This window comes from Crinia signifera, chromosome 3 (genome assembly GCF_055691185.1).
Source record: "Crinia signifera chromosome 3, ASM5569118v1, whole genome shotgun sequence".
Lineage (NCBI taxonomy): Eukaryota > Metazoa > Chordata > Amphibia > Anura > Myobatrachidae > Crinia > Crinia signifera.
This window is the reverse complement of record NC_139219.1, coordinates 130936705-130955015: the sequence shown is the minus strand read 5'-3', so window position 1 is coordinate 130955015 and position 18311 is coordinate 130936705. Positions and strand designations below refer to the sequence as shown.

General features: G+C 40.8%; 1 protein-coding gene across 3 annotated transcripts in view; it reads right to left on the bottom strand.

The window, feature by feature from the left end:
• The window catches only part of KATNA1 (katanin catalytic subunit A1), a 95559-nt gene that overhangs the window by 36930 nt on the left and 40318 nt on the right, over positions 1-18311 (bottom strand). For all 3 annotated transcript variants that reach the window (XM_083176514.1, XM_083176513.1, XM_083176515.1), the window contains 5 exons: positions 10939-11044; positions 10654-10812; positions 9474-9600; positions 5601-5735; positions 3907-4033 (listed from right to left, as the gene is read on the bottom strand). In XM_083176514.1, the coding sequence (XP_083032640.1) occupies positions 3907-4033; positions 5601-5735; positions 9474-9600; positions 10654-10812; positions 10939-11044 (654 nt within the window). The remainder of the gene's footprint in view (positions 1-3906; positions 4034-5600; positions 5736-9473; positions 9601-10653; positions 10813-10938; positions 11045-18311) is intronic.

The following is an 18311-nucleotide window of genomic DNA, read 5'->3' as shown; positions in this document are numbered from 1 at the left end:
AAGTGGAAGAAGCCTCCATACATACAAATAAATAATAAATCACAGGAGACTTATTGGGTACTTATACATTGCCTTTTTAATGGAGAGGCGTGCAGATGAAATTTTGAATATTGTTAAACCACATGATTAAGGAAATGTTTGCAGTTCAATTGAAAAATTTTGTAGAATCACTTTGTAAGCTATGCAATGTCTTTGAGATATTTGTTTTGCAATGCATTACACAATAAAAAAAATATTTAAAAAAAAAAAAAATAAGGTCATACCTAGTAGACTTCACTAGTGGTACCAGTTGTTTGTTAAGTCCTACTAGATGACAATGTGTAAAGTGAGAAAAAAAAATAATAATAATAATAATTTAATGCTTGGGTGGCTATTGTAGTACTTTTAAGTGCGTGTTGTGCCAATCCCAAAGGAAGAAGAAAAAAAAGGAAAAAACAAAACAAAAAAAAACATACATATAAATTCAAATAATACTTTTTTTTTTTTTTTTTCTGATATGCTAGTTTATACTTCACAGTTTACACAGTCCACACCTTATATTTAATTGTACCCCAAAATTTAAGATTTATCCTCAATTACCCCCCCCCCACAAAAAAAAATAAAAAAAAAAATAAAAAAAAAAAAAAAAAAGAAAAAATTAACAGTTTTTGCTGAAATCAGCCGAATCAACAGGAGTCCACTTTAAATGGCTAAATACCAGGCAACAGGAGTTTAGGTAACCAAAAAAAAAAAAAAAAATTATAAAAAAAAAAAATAATAATAACAAAAAAATAACTTTCAACCGCGTGTCGCATACATTAGTTAGTCCCCAAGATCAGGATTTTCCAATGTCCATATTCTATTACCAATATGGATCCGCTACATATGAGGCAATATGCAAGTATAGTCCTGTCACCATTTGCTTTGCCCAGGCCCTTAGTTTATTCCACTTGGCTGCCGGCTCTATACTTCAAAGCACCCCAAAGGGTTAAAGAAAAAAAAAAAAAATTCCCAGTAGCCAATAGCTGAGAGTATTTAGTCGTTGTAGGTCCCCCTGCTTAATTCTGGCAGGTTATATTTTATTGCCCAGAAATGAGATTTGCACCTACGTTACAACTGTTGATTACACCTGCTGGGTATCGGTCAGTTCATAGGGGTATCTCAGACGTTTTACTAGGCCGCTGGGAGAGCCAAATATTCTACAGCGGTTCCCTGGTATTGAAAAAAAAAAAGGGTGTCCACCACATGTCCCTCTAGCCTATCATAGTGGTTGTCAACCCTGTGATTTTAACCATTCATCACCCTTAGGTATCAGTTGCTACTACTCCCCTGCTTTGTCTCTCCAACAGCACACCTTGGCAGGCAATGGGTAGCTTAGTTATTTCTGACAGATCTTGTCTCTATGGCCAAAAACAAAAAGGGAACAAAAAAAAAAAAAAAGATAATAGGAGAAGAGAAAAAAAAAAAAAAAAGAAAAAAAAAAACCACAGGTGTTACACCTGTATCTTTACTGTGTCTCTCCCTTTATGTGTGCAAACTCAAGGGACCATTCAAAAGGTTTGCCCGTGAATGTACTGTACAGGGTTTCTACCTGTTTCCTCAATAGTCGGGTCTAGCTGGGTGTTGTCGAGGTCCTAGGATTTTAGACTCGCATAGTGGAAGGCTTATGTAACCGAAGGTTGCTCCCCAATCTCAGGATGCAGACCTTCTCCACGATCCCCCGCCGACGGCAGTCACCACACGCTGACAGGTATCCTATGCGGCTTCTTTACCTTTCTCCCCGACAGCGCGTAGTCCCGTCCCTCTTGCACAGCGATATGGCTGCAGACACTCAGCCTAGCCGGCTGCTGGAGGGATATCCACAAATAGGAACCGCCTGCCTCCAATGCACAGCCGCTGCCCTGCCGTGGTCCGTGTGCACCGCTACCTCCCGTGCCTCTCCACCGACAGACAGGACGGCTCCTGCTTCTCACAGTTAGCCGCGGGTAGCTGAAGGATCCTCTCAAGGTGCCAGATCCTCCCGGCGGGCTTTTGCAAGTCCCGTATCTCTGGCAGGTATGTAGTTCGCCCAGATTAGTAGACAGAAAAGGGTAGACTGGGGATAGAAACCAGGCTAGGCGATCCACGCCGTTCCTTACTCAGTCTCTCCCCAGCTTGTATAATGGCCTAAATGCAGGCCTGACTCCGGGGACTCGGGGAGTACAAACAGCCTCCGACTCTCTCCAAATTCACTCGCCGCCGTATGCAGCGTGTTATACGGCATATAGTGGAGGGATGGCTGTAGGTGAGCCCTGGATGTACGGAGCTCCTCTAAAACGTGGCCATGCTAGATGCGCCACCCACCGGATGTCCTGTCAAACAAATCTTATTGACTTTTTTGACTGGGTGACTAAAGTAATAGATCAAGGTGGGGCTGTAGATGTAGCTTATCTAGACTTTAGTAAAGCTTTTGACACTGTCCCACATCGCAGACTGTTAAATAAGCTTGAAAGCTTGGGATTGGATTCTAAGATAGTTGAATGGATAAGAGCGTGGTTGCAGGACAGAAAACAGCGAGTTGTAGTAAACGGAGTACAGTCAAAGGAGGGAAAGGTTACAAGTGGAGTACCCCAGGGATCTGTACTTGGACCGGTGCTTTTTAATATCTTTATTGGTGATATTGCAAATGGAATTGAGGGTAAAATGTGCCTTTTTGCAGATGACACAAAGGTATGCAACAGGGTAGACACACCAGGAGGGGTAAAACAAATGATTGAGGATCTAGGCAGATTAGAGAAATGGTCAAGAGAATGGCAACTACAGTTTAATGCCAAAAAATGCAAAATCATGCACTTGGGTCTCAGAAATCCAAAGACTCAATATAGTATAAATGGCACTATAATGGAAACTACTGAGGAAGAGAGGGATCTAGGTGCCACTATTTCAGGGGACTTAAAAGCAGGTAGGCAATGTAACAAAGCAATGAAGAAGGCAAGTCAGATGCTTGGTTGCACAGGGAGAGGTATCAGCAGTCGAAAGAAAAAAGTAATAATGCCACTGTATAGGTCATTGGTACGACCTCACCTAGAGTATTGTGTTCAGTTCTGGAGGCCATATCTCCCAGAAGGATATAAATACATTAGAGACTGTACAAAGAAGAGCAACTAAAATGGTGCATGGCCTACATCACAAAACGTACCAGGAAAGACTAAAAGATCTTAATATGTATACTTTAGAGCAGAGAAGGGAAAGGGGGGACATGATAGAAACTTTCAAATATATCAAGGGCTTTAACAAGGTACAGGTGGGAGACATTCTTCACAGAAGAGGAGCAACAGAACACGAGGACATGCACTGAAACTAGAGGGAGGAAGATTCAGGGGAAACGTGAGGAAGAATTTTTTACACAGAAGTGGTAGATAAGTGGAATAGCCTCCCATACAGTAGTACAATTTAAACATGCTTGGGATAAGCATATTGATATCCTTACAAAAAAATAAGGATCAAATATGGTTTGAGGTAACATGTTTAAAAAAAGGGGCAGACTAGATGGGCCAAGTGGTTCTTATCTGCCGTCAAATTCTATGTTTCTATATGTTTCTATGTATGTGATGTATGTTTATGCCTCTCTTCCCACCCCCTTTGTGTTCCCTGATTGATGCTGCACTGTTACCACAAAAAATTCCAAGCATACGCAAGTATACCTGGCCAATAAACATGATTATGATTCTGATATGTGTCTGTTTTGAACATTTCTTCATTCAAAAGCAACTTGTACGTTATGTTATCTGTATTTTAACATTTATATATTCAAAAAATGCAAACCATTAAATCAAGATAAATAAGTCATTAGCCAATGATTTTCAACTATAGCAAAGCAATACATAGTTCCCAATTGTGATTTTCATACCCACATTACCAGATAAACATGGCCTTACAAAGACATACCTGCACACATTGGTGATATCTGCTCCAGAGTATCCATCCATGTTTTCTGCTATATTGTCAATGTCAACATTATTTGCCAACTCCAACTCTTTAAGGCTTATTCTTAGAAGTTCTCCCCTTCCGTTGGCTGGAAAACAAAAAAGTTGGTATCTTTGTCTATAAGAGTGTGCTCTGCTGCACTAGTATATTTAATTGCACTATATTAAAAACCATTAAAATACCATAGCCACCCTTTGGGGATATTTTTTTGTTAAAGAGGTATCACTACCAAAAAGGTTCAGAGTTTATATCACACAGTTACAATAAAAACAATGCATTATTTCTAGCATATAGAAATATGCAAGATGAAATGCATCAGGACTACACAGGGGGGAATTAATAACCCTAAAAAGGGTGTATACAGAATTTTAAAGGTTTTTTTTCTTTAAATGGTTCTTAGTACACTGCAATTTTAGATACCAGTGCACACTATGATTTATTTCTTTTTTATCCTCTATATGCTGAATTCTATGGTTTGTCATGTGACTGTAGAATCTGTCAAAACGATAATCAGAAAAAAATATATATATATTATTTTTTTCACATCACTATGCACCTGCATATTAATTGTGTTTATAATGAAGGCATATATACAACAATTGACAATCTCAGGTCTCTTCTGAGAACTTTTTCAAATAATGTTTTTTAATTAATATGGTCAATAAGTGGGTACACAATATGATAGGCATACATAGTACCAGTACTATAACATTGTACAGAGACATTTCATCAGCACAGCACTTTTAAGTCAAAGAAAACTAAAATAAGCAAAAATAATAAAAGCCCAAAAAGCAGATGTGTACCACCGGAAGGCCCCCATAAACGACCAGGGGCTAACCGGTCATTATAAATGGGCATAAAGACTAGGTTAATATAAAATATAAAATACATTATATATATATATATATATATATACATATATATATATATATATATATACATATATATATATACATATATATATATATACATATATACATATATATATATATATACATATATATATACATATATATATATATATATATATATATATATATATATATACATACATAACACTAATTTGCCAAAATGAGAGGGGATAGAGAAAAGATCAAAAGTGGCAAAAAACTAAAGAACAAATGGCCAGAGACTGGGAAGAGGTGAAGATTGAATATGATAGCAGGGGGAACAAATTTTGGTAAAGGCAGCCATGATGTAATTTTAAAAGGTCGAGTTGTAGTCTTTTGAGGCCATAAAAGGAAACACAAGCATGGCGGACTGTTAGTGAAGGTGTCACTGGAGATTTCCATCAAGATACAATTGTACTCCTCAGAGACTCATGTAGCCCATACACTTGTGAGATATTGCATGCAAGTGTATGGGCTACATACACTTGCACGCAATATCTCACAAGTGTATGGGCTAATTTATATTCCTTTCATACTGCAAATGCCAGGTGCGACCTGGCATTTACAGTATGAAAGGGGTATAAATTATATTTTACTGGTCATCCTGGCAAAGTTTTAGTTAATTTTCTTAACAACTATATCAACACTAAAATAAGCCATATTGCAATATATTTACTGAGTAAACATTTCCTTATACATCACTTTTTTTTCAATAAATACTGGCAGTATCAGATGATGCTGCCACAGCAAATTCAGCATACCTACCTGATGGCAAAGGGATATAAATCCTCTTCTCCAAACGCCTTCTTAAAGCCTCATCAATATCCCATGGAAAGTTGGTGGCTGCAAGGACCATTACCATTTTAGAGGGGTCATCATTTTCAGATGCACCACCAACACCTAAGGCAAAGATACCATGTTAACCATATATCACATGGTATAAAATGTTGCATGAAGAAAAAGAAAAGCATAATTACACTACTTAACAAATGAAGAAAAAAAAATCTGTATCAAGCATGTGAACATGTGTTTTCATCAAATTTAGGTATACTAAATTCAGTGGAAAAATCTGAGTTTCTCTATTGCGTCACATATATCAGGGTTGCCTACCTGACCCTCTCCTTCAGGGAGAAAATGCTCTGTTCCTGGATTTCCCTGGTAATGTAGGATTACCATGACCTGTGGGGAGCTATTTAATTGATAAGAAAGGTGTTTCACCACAGGTGATGGCAATCATACATTACCAGGGAAGTCCAGGAACAGAGACTTTTCTCCCTGAAGGAGAGGGTCAGGTAGGCAACCATGACATATAGTAGTAGTACGTTTATTTATAAGGCGCCGCAAAGTGTCCGCAGCGCCGTACATAGCAAACAAAAAAACAAATTACAAGGTAACGTACAGGGTGTGTTGAAAAATACAGTATAAATAGGGGTATAGCTGGTAGAACTAAAATCAGCATCAGTTCAGAAGTAGGTGTCAAAATTGTCGAGGAGACTGAAGATGAAGTAGAGGAAGGGAAGAACAGGACAGGAGCACAGGTGAGGTAATGAGGTAGGGTGAGTACGTGAGGAAGGAGGACCCTACTTATAAGAGTTAACATACTAAAAATAGGTGGGTGGACGAATGAAAAACAATAGGATAAGTAGGAATGGAAGGGAACGGAGGCAGGATAGGAGGATCAAAAGAGGTTAGGAGGAGGGATAGGCTAGTCGAAAAAAGTGGGTTTTGAGGGAGCGCTTGAGGAATCAGAAAGCCTGATGGGTGGCGGGAGGTTGTTCCAGTGCAGTGACATATATTAGATACATGCAAATAACAAACCAGTAAGGCTATATCTTAAAGGTTAAATTAACTTTTAATTTAATCTCTACAGAAAATAAATGTAATCATTTATAAAATACTAATACAACTACAGTAACGCTTAATTGAAATTAACTGTAATATATTTGTTTAAAATGTATTTTCCTTTTTGTTTTGTTGTTTTAAGTCTCTTTTGCTTTCCATGCACCATTGGTCTATCTTAAAAGAAGCCAACAGTAGTACTCCAGCAGCAGAATCAATTTCCATCAATTTAAAGTTGAATATTTAATCCTTAAGCAGTTTCCTTCTATGGAAGACAACAAATATGCCTTCTTTTAGCTCTGCATACTTTTGGAAACTTTTCCTTCAGATAACTGAAACCATGGCCAAGGGTGGATCAATAAGTACCTGTGTTTGAAGACAGGTGGCGTTGCTGAGGAAAGTTGGTATTACTATCGTGTACTACCATATTTCAAACAATGCCATACCAAATTTCAGATTGATTCATAGGTTCGTTTTTTTCCACCACAACAATGCACCAGCTCCCTCATCCGGAATTGTTGCGGCCAAATTGCATGAATTGTGCTATGAATCGTTGCCGTATTCACCATACGACTTTGCTCCCTGTGACTTTTTTGTTCCCTAACTTGAAAACTTGGCTCGTAGGAAAAAAAAAATTCATAGCGCAATTATATGAAGCTCCCACGTCGCAGGCATGCTTGCATGTCCAAAATAATGAAGAAAATTCTCTTGAGCTCTAGAGCGTGCATCCTCTCCTGAGGGCACTTTTTTTTTTTTAAACTAAGGTGTGGGAGGGGGCATAGATGGGAGGAGCCAGCACACCCTGTTTAAAGTTTTATGTGCACAGGTTTTTTTGGACCCCATCTATAACCATAGTACTAAGTGAATCCCCAGTATTCCTTATGGATGATAGAGAAACCATAGTTGCTTTAATGCAATAAATCAGTGGTCAGGGAACTCGGTCCTCATTACCCCCCACAGTGCATATTTTGCTGGTAACCCAGCAGGTGCACAGTTGTACTTATTACTCACAGACACATTTTATAAGGTGCGCAGGTGGAGTTAATTATTTCACTTGTGATTCTGTGAGGAGACCAGCAAAACATGCACTGCGTGGGGTAATGAGGACAGAGTTCCTTGACCACTGCAATACATGATCCCAGAAGCAAGAGAAGGTGACTAGTTTGGCCAGCAGACCTGCTTAACTCATGGGGCAATTTTAGCCCATTTTCTTTAAGCAATCTGACTAGATCACTTAAAAATTAAGCACAGATCGCTATGTGTTTATGACCCCGAGTGACGGTAATGCGCGGTCCCGCACATTGCCATCGCCTGACTAGATCTGGGATAAATGTAGTACAAATCTAGTCAAATCATAAGTAGTCTCACAAAGAACACTGGTTAGCCCAGATTGCCCATACAAACAAACATCCCTACGTGTGTACAGGCGATCTAGCAAGCCCTGTATGCTCAGCGATGTCACTAGACTACGGCTCATACACATTGCCCCGTGTGTATGAGTTTTTATTTAAGGCTGGAGGATACTCTGTAAGGGAATGTCATTAAAGTTGCAAAAATGCATATTGATGTGTTGTAGTGATATAAGTAACACTGGCAATTCCAGACAAGAGAATATAGCATTAATTCAATTCAGTGTACCATCAGTGGGCAGTACTCAATGAGAATACTCGGCATGTGCAGCGAATCTTGTTTAGAATTCGCTGCACATTCGCCATGTTCCAGAGGGCTGGAGCAGTCGCTGCCAGCCCTCCCTGTCACTGTATTCAATGCCGCAGGAGCTCTCTGCCCCTGACGGCGATTCTTAACCCCTGCGGCGAACGCCGAAGGGAGCCGGGGAACAGCGGCAGGCAGGGAGATAGAAGCCTCCCTGTCTGCGCCGGTCACTGTGGGGCAGAAGCAGGGCTCCAGGGGACACAGGCAGCAGAAGCTGCCCCCCTGGAGAGCTAGCAGGGGACGCGGGTAGGGAGCCGCTTGCACTGCTCCCGATCGTGCATATGTAATGATCGGGAGCAGTGAATATATGAATATCTAATGAGCGGTTCTCGGCTCTTGGCCCCCTGCTGGCTGTTATGTGTAAAAAAACAAAAACTACATTTTAATTTAATATATATTCATGTGCTATAAGCACATGAATAAAAATAGCATGCCCCTTCACATAATAAAATTCCTGATTTTTTTTACACCAAATTTAAAAAAATAAAACCTTTATTTTAAAAGTTCACATTCCAGTTCACCATAAAAAGATGGTGATTGCTATACGGTGACACACAGCGAAAATCACTTAGAAAGCAATTCGCCATCTGATCATTGAATACACTCACGGCAAATCACATTGAAAAGTACTTGCTTTATGTGCTGTACGCTTTAATAAAAATTTAATATATTGAGAAAAACCACAGCGAATTGCGGTGACTATCAGACAGCGAATTGTCTGTCAATCACTGTTCACCGTCTGCGAATAGTGCACGTTGAATAGGGTGAATCACTTTTTCAGTAAAAAGATTTACCCTACAGCACGAAAAAAGCACACATTCGCCGTAGAACATGGCAAATCAGCCTCATTGAATACTGCCCAGTGTATAGAAGCTTGCCATACTGTACTAAGAAGGTGGGAGAGGCATGCCCCCACATTTGCAAGCCTTATACTGTATGCCTTTCAATGCTTATCTGATAATGTGTTTTGACAAAAACTAATAGGTGTGATTTATTCAGGCAATTTTTAGATAATGTGGGTTAATTAACCCATAAGCAGGATGTATAGACTAGATTGCAATGACAATCCTGAGACAATATAGTTACCATCCATCTGGACTAGAAGCTCTGCTTTAACTCTTCTGCTGGCTTCATGTTCTTCTGAGGTTCCTCTACGGCTACATATGGAGTCAATCTCATCAATAAAAATGGTTGTTGGGGCATAGAACCGTGCCTAAAGAGAACATTTTAATTAGAACACTGCTACACAAATATACACAGTTACTCCTCTGCCAGGATGGATGGTGTGTCTGACAATAGTTAGTAATGGTCTGCAAACATTTCCTAAGGTGCCCATACACGTGCAGATGCGGGCGGGCGTTTTCAGCTTAACTAGCACGCATTGCATTGCATGCCTTGTGCATGCGTTGTGCATGCAATGCAATAAGATGCGATAAAAATCAAGTACAAAAAGTATGTGCAGCACATACTTTTTGTACTGTGTGATAAAGTGCCGCGGGAGCGCGCACTTCAAAGCACAGATTGCACCGCCCGCATCGGGACGTGTATGGGCACCTTAATGCCTCAGAAAGCTTTAATTAAAACTCAAACTAAAGGCGGAACTTATGTACTTAGCAGTGGTGCAAAACAGCTGCTCTGTGAACTGTGGAGCATTAAAGTACCACCTTTGCAAAATTTACCTAGAGCTTAAGCCTATTAGCTGTGTTCTAGCTCATGGTGTGATTAAGTGCAGCTATATGCCACAATAACACCACCCCAGTACTCCCTGGTTTGTAATCCGTGGGACTGGTGTGAGATCCGTCTGCGAGTGTAGTGAGGTATCGTGCCAATAACGGGAACACACTCCCCACTGCATGACCAACCTATTACATTTAAATGGAAGAACCAAGAGTTGATCGCTACTATAAGATTATAAATCACAAGTGAACGAGAATATTGAAAAATTGCAGAATAAGTGTATGAAGAATGTACCCATCTAGCCTCTTTACAATTCTTTTTTTTCTTAATATAGAACACTTCTAGCATACTTTTGTCACGTAAACATATCACACAACATTAACTTGACATCAAGGACCTCTGATATAATGGGCAGACAGAGATACTAGGGTCATTAATGAGTCCTGTAGGTGGCCTGTTTTACCTAGATGGTCAAATTTCCCTTGCTGAGCCAGGCCCCATGAAAGGCCTGTCACTAAGTACCTGCCTGCTCCCAGTATTTAACATTCTTTATTTTTAATAATTCTCAGTTTAATGAAAACATGCTTACCATTTCAAACAAAAGGCGGACAAGCTTTTCAGACTCTCCTCTGTATTTTGATGTAAGCGTAGATGATGAAACATTGAAAAATGTAGTCTTGCACTCCGTTGCTACAGCTTTGGCTAAAAGAGTTTTTCCCGTCCCTGGTGGCCCCACCATCAGCACACCCTTTTAAAAAGGCAAACATGAATTTGGACAGAACAATTGCAAATTAGTCCACACATTCCATTTTATTACTGCTTTAAAATATTAAAGATGATCAATTATTCAGACTTAACATTTATTGAACATTACCTTCCATGGTCGCCTTATTCCCTTAAAGAATTCTGGCATCCACATTGGCAGCACCACAGCTTCCTTCAACAGCTTCTTTGCATCTTCCAAGTCTGCAATGTCATCCCTATATATAGAGAAAAACTAAATTATTCATGAAACTATATTTACAGTTTTCTTTTAAACAGGTTGAGTAAACTTATGTAAAATTTGTATGTTTTAGACACATTTAAAGACATAACATTCGTCCTGACTCGTCAGCCAAAAGAAAAATTTATTTTTACATTAGGATACGTACAAATGCTGTGTGCCCATACAATATTAAAAAGGGCAAAACTCCTATTTTAACTTTTTTCTATCTGTAAAATGAGAACTACAAAATACAAGTGACAATAAAGATAAACAGGATTCATTTCAGTATGGCTCCCTTATATCCTTGACATGGTGCATGTAACCTTAAGCCCTTGGCTAATTTCCTTCAATTCCTATCCAACTCACATAATGTCAATCCTCTTTCACTTTCATCTATTTTTACTCAATCTTTATATTATATCATTTATTATTTAACTGTTTTTCTCAGTGATGCTTTTGGAAGAATCTCTGGATGTACATATTGGCACTGGACTTATGGATCTTGTGGCTGGTGTATTAACGAGCCAGGGTGTTGGGGGAGGGGGGGGTGTTATGTTTTTACCTTTTTTGTCAAGTCCATAGGGGGCACAGTGAACACTAGATATAGCCAGTAGAGGAGAGAGTCTAGGCACCAAATGTTTACTCAGATACTGCAGTGAAAGAGTAAACAGCATGTGATGACTATCTGTGAAATGACGCGTGCGTGTGTGTGTGTGTGTGTGTGTGTGTGTGTGTGTGTATGGACTCCAATAGTATAAACAAGTGTTTTAATCCATAAAGGTATTAGGTACAGTACATCATGGTCGACGTTTCAAGACCTACAGGTCTTTTCCTCAAGACTAGTACCATAAAGAGCAATCAGTGCTTACAGACCCATCCTTGAAAACCAGGGTGTGTTACCCCGAAACGCTGTTGGAAATAAAGGCTGTTTTATCTTCATCGGAGTACAAGTCTGATATATATATATAGATATATCTATATAGATATATCTATCTATCTATCTATCTATCTATCTATCTATCTATCTATATATATATATATATATATATATATATATATATATATATATATATATATATATGGATCCCCACATCAGGAAGGAACCAAGCACGGCACTGGAGGACTTGAAAAAACACCTTTTCAAGTCCTCCAGTGCCGTGCTTGGTTTCTTCCTGATGTGGGTATCCTATCGTCTATCTTATCGTCGCAAAGGCACGCTGGCAGCTGAACTATTTTGAGTGGAGTGCCGGTCCACCAGTCCCGAGGAAGAAGCGTAGAAATAAAGCTTCGAAACGTTGACCTACTACAGGGTCCGTGTCTATTTACATTGCTGACCGGTGTGCCGCCTCTACGCTGTGGTTGTGTTTACCTGCTGCGGGCAGGGCTGTGGCGTGCACCTGAACTTCGTTTATGTCAAGGAGTGCTACTTCAAATCGTGACTATATATATATATATATATATATATATATATATATATATATAGTAGCACATTCTGTCCGGCAGCTCCTGGATACAACCTGGGGCAACAGGAGATGACTGCCCGGGTGCTCGCCTTAGGGGTTAGCAAACCCTAATACAATATACTGCAATGAAGACAGCGTCACTCCGGGACTTCAGTGAAACAAACAAATTTTACTGCATCGCGTCTACGGCGTTTCGGGCATCGCCCGTCATCAGGACAGTAACTGTCCTGATGACGGGCGATGCCCGAAACGCCGTAGACGCGATGCAGTAAAATTTGTTTGTTTCACTGAAGTCCCGGAGTGACGCTGTCTTCATTGCAGTATAATATATATATATATATATATATATATATATACACACATATACATATACATATACACACACACACACACACACACATATATATGTAGGTAATAATGAGCGTCACTCCGGAGGACTTTGATGAGAAGTATACATTTTTATCAAAAGGTCAAAGCAGAATACATGTATAGCAAGTCGACGTTTCAATACATGAATGTATTTTTATCAAGACCACATGCTCCTATCAACTGAACAACCACTAATGTGGTGCAACAAGACTTTATACATTTACTTACCGGACACGCTTTGTCCGTCCTGCGGCTGAGTGCAGACGTCGCTCCGTCTCCTGCAGGAGAACGGGCGCACTCTGCTGACGCGTTCACTCCCCAGTTGCCAGGCAACCTGTGGGGTAGTGACGCGTCCTCAGCCGCTCGGACCTGTCATACATGCCGGGTACATGGAAAAATGATGAAACAGCAATAAACTGTGTACAGCTGGGAGAAAATGCAATATATGTGCAATGTAATGATACTGTAATAGTAATAATGTTACTGATGGCTGCCGCACTGAAGTGCACCCCACTGCAACGGAAGGCAAACGGAGACATATACAGTGGACAAGGAAAAAATACAGGCAAACCACAGTTAGCACAAAGAACACACAAGCGGTCACAAAAATGTGACAACAAAAGATCACAAAAAGGTCACAGAAAAGGTCACCAAAAGATGACAAACAGATAGCAAAAAGATCACAAAGAGATCACAAAAAGATGCCCCAATTTAAACGGTCATTGAGCCCCAGGGGTTTAACAGTCTGGAGTTTATGGATCCATTTAGATTCCATTTTTAACAAGGTGTGATCTCTGTCTCCGCCCCTTGAATTAGAGGGGACATGGTCGATGATAATGAATTTGAGGTCCATCACGGAGTGATCGGCCTCAACACAGTGGCGAGCCACTGGTTGGTCAGATCCTTTGGATATGAATGCTTTGTTTATAGCAGAGCGATGAAGTGCCATACGCTCGCGGACTGTACGGATAGTTTTACCAACATAAAACAATGGGCAGGGACAAAAAAGTAAATAAATAACATGGGTGGACAAACAAGAAAGTACATGTCGAATGGGGAACGTGATGTCCTTATGGGGATGTTTGAAAGACCTACAGACCACAAGGTTCTTACAAGTGGTATGAGGCATCTGTAGCAACCAGGTGCTTTCTGCAAGAAATTGCTGGGTTGGACCATGCCAAAGCCGGTGATGTCAGTTTTCATGACCTGGTCTTTAACCCCTTCCTGACGCAGCATGTTTTTGCCTTCCTGACAGAGCCCTTTTTTTCAAATCTGACATGTATCACTTAAGTGGGGATAACTTTTTTTTGCTTTTACTTATCCCAGTGATTTTGAGATTGTTTTCTCGTGACACATTGTACTTCAAGTTAGTGGTAAATTTGGGTCGATACAGTCTGTGTTTTTTTGTGAAAAATACCAAAATGTCGTAAAAAAATGGAAAATTTAGCAATTTTCAAAATGTTAAATTTTCTGCTTGTGAGACAAATAATCATACCACTCAAAATAGTTAATAACTAACATAGACCATATGTCTACTTTATGTTTCCATCATTATTTCAACATCCTTTTAATTTTTTTGGACACTAGGAGGCTTAAAATATGAATAGCAAATTCTCAAATTTTCAAGAAAATTTCAAACACTGATTTTTTTAGGGACCAGTTCAGTTCTGATGTGACTGAGGGACTTGTATGTGAGACACCCCCATAAATGATGCCATTTCAAAAACTGCACCCCTCACAGTATTCAAAACAGCATTTTGGAAGTTTGTTAACCCTTTAGGTGTTTCACAGGAATTAAAACAAAGTGTAGGTGAAATTTCAAAATTTCATTTTTTTTGCAGATTTGCAATTTTAATACATTTTTCTAAGGAACACAGTAGATTTTACTAGAGAAATGTGACTAAAAATTGATTCCCCCAATTCTTTTGTTTTCATAAATATCCTATATGTGGCCCTAGTGTGCACGTTGACCAAACCACAGGCTTCATAATAGAAGGAGCACCTACTTGATTTTGGAGCCTCCTTTTTATGAGATTATTTTTTAGGCACCATGTAGGTTTCTAGGCACCATAAGATGCTAAAAGTTAGGAACCCCCCCCACAAGTGACCCCATTTTGCAAACTACACCCCTCAGGGAATTCATCTAGGGGTATAGTGTACATTTCAAACCCCCAGGGGTTTCACCAATTTTGATACAACTGGGCTGTGCAAATGAAAAATTAAATTTTTTACACAAAAATGCAGTTCTGGCTCAAAATTTTTCATTTTCACAAGGAATGAAGGAGACAAAGCACCCCAAAATCTGTGCCCCAATTTCTCCCGAGTACGGCAATGCCTCACATGTGACCAAAAAATACCATTTGGGTGCATGGCAGGACTCAGAAGGGAAGGAGTGATTTTTGGATTTTGCAGCACAGATTCTGGTGGAATGTTGGTGGGTGCTATGTCGCATTAGCAAGACCACCAATACAGTGGAACCCCCCCACAAGTGACCCCATTTTGCAAACTACACCCCTCAGGGAATTCAACTAGGGGTATAGTGTACATTTCAAACCCCCAGGGGTTTCACCAATTGTGGTACAACTGGGCAGTGAAAATGAAAAATTAAATTTTTTACACAAAAATGCAGTTCTGGCTCAAAATTTTTCATTTTCACAAGGAATGAAGGAGACAAAGCACCCCAAAATCTGTGCCCCAATTTCTCCCGAGTACGGCAATCCCTCATGTGTGACCAAAAAATGGCAGGACTCAGAAGGGAAGGAGTGATATTTGGATTTTGCAGCACAGATTCTGGTGGAATGTTGGTGGGTGCTATGTCGCATTAGCAAGACCCCCGAAACACCAATACAGTGGAACCCCCCCACAAGTGACCCCATTTTGCAAACTACACCCCTCAGGGAATTCAACTAGGGGTATAGTGTACATTTCAAACCCCCAGTTGTTTCACCAATTGTGGTACAACTGGGCAGTGAAAATGAAAAATTAAATTTTTTACACAAAAATGCAGTTCTGGCTCAAAATTTTTCATTTTCACAAGGAATGAAGGAGACAAAGCACCCCAAAATCTGTGCCCCAATTTCTCCCGAGTACGGCAATGCCTCATGTGTGACCAAAAAATGGCAGGACTCAGAAGGGAAGGAGTGATATTTGGATTTTGCAGCACAGATTCTGGTGGAATGTTGGTGGGTGCTATGTCGCATTAGCAAGACCCCCGAAACACCAATACAGTGGAACCCCCCCACAAGTGACCCCATTTTGCAAACTACACCCCTCAGGGAATTCAACTAGGGGTATAGTGTACATTTCAAACCCCCAGGGGTTTCACCAATTGTGGTACAACTGGGCAGTGAAAATGAAAAATTAAATTTTTTACACAAAAATGCAGTTCTGGCTCAAAATTTTTCATTTTCATAAGGTATGAAGGAGAAAAAGCACCCCAAAATCTGTGCCCCAATTTCTCCCGAGTATGGCAATGCCTCATATGTGACCAAAAAATACCAGTTGGGTGCATGGCAGGACTCAGAAGGGAAGGAGTGATTTTTGGATTTTGCAGCTCAGATTCTGGTGGAATGAATGGTGGGTGCTATGTGGCATTAGCAAGACCCCAGGGTATATATTAAAAAAAAAACCTGCACCCCCAAAAAGTTGCTGATCAGTTAATTTATACTGATCAGCACAAAAGGGGGGGGGGCAGCAGGGGGGGCAGCAGTCAGTTGCACAGGCAGCACAACCTTTGGTGCAACTGACAGGTATATATATATAAAAAAAAAAAACCCAAAAAGTTGCTGATCAGCACAGATATACTGATCAGCACAAAAGGGGTGCAGCAGACACAAAATATAGCACTCTCTATCACTCTCTGTCACTATCTGTCACTATCTCTCACGATCTGTGACTCTATGACACTGCAGCAGCAGGACACAGGAAGTCACAAGATCCAGGAAGCATCCAGCTGCTGGCAGCACGCTACCAGCGGTGATCAGGTAAGTATCAGGCAAGGTTCAGGTATGTATAGCACGACAGAGTGGCCGGTGACCGCTCTGCACGCAATTCCAGACTGGAATGGCGTCTGCAGCGCAGTCACCGTTAGTTTAAATCACGCGCCATGGCTGTGATTGGTCCGTCGGTCCGACGGACCAATCACAGCCTTGGGGGCAGGTGGGGTGAGGTGTGGTCATCACCGGTGACCCCCTCACACCCGGCGGTGATTGATCCCTGTGTTACCGAGCGTCTGATTCGCGTCTGATTCGCCGGTAACACAGGAAAACGCTGCGAATGGCTGTTCACATTGAACAGCCAATCACAGCGATCGCCCTCTGTCACTGCGTCTCGAGACACAGTGGCACTTTGAAGTCATGACGTATATATACGTCATGTGTCGGGAAGTACATCCCGGCCATGACGTATATATACGTCAAATGTCGGGAAGGGGTTAATGTTACGCCCACGGGTATAGCAGTGCATGGGTTTGATGGAATGGAAGCATGGTAGTGTTTTGTCCGATTTAACTATGGGCCATAGTGCAGAGGTGGCTCTTTGGACTACCGGGCTTGAGGTTGTATATTGCTGTTTCCATGGTAACACCTTGCTTCTGACTGCTGTATTGGGGGTTAGTAGTTGGGATCTGGGTATGGCCAACACTTCAGTTTGTTGTTGTTTGAGTTGACGCATGTCATATCCCCTCTCTGCAAACCGCTGCACCACTGCATCAGTACTGGCCGTAGCTGCTTCAAGGCTATTAGATATTCGGGCCACGCGCATAAGTTGCGACTTTGGTAGGCCACGTATTAGAGGCTGTGTGTTGCGGTCGGTCGGTTTGTTGTATACCTCTGTGACAATGATGGAATCTTTGATGGTAACCAGGACATCAAGGAAATTGATGCTTACGGACTGTATGTTGATCGTATATTTAATAGGTGACACGCTGGCGTTTATGGACGCAATATACTTTTCCAGGTAGTCCACCGGGCCTGTCCATACCATGAACAGGTCATCGATGAACCTGACAAATAATTTGAGGTGTCTATTAAATTCATCCCGGGTCAAGAACTTATCCTGTTCTTCGCCAAACATGTATATGTTGGCGAAGCTTGGTGCCACGGGGCTACTCATGGCACACCCGCTGGTCTGCTGGTAGAAACACCCGTCAAAAAGAAAATTGCGTTCCAGTGTTAGTGTCAACAGTTGTAAAAACAAAGCATGATCCATTTGGGTGACATTATTTTGTCTTAGGAACTGTGCCACTGCTGCCACCCCGGGGGATGGAGGTATATAAGCTACTCACGTCCATGGTCACCAAAACTGTATGGGCCGGAATGGTTCCCAAGTTCTAAAGACGGAGAAGAAATGCGGTGGTATCTTTAATGTACGTGAATTGTTGTTGAATATATGGCTGTAGGATAGTGTCCAATAATTTAGAAACCGGCTGGT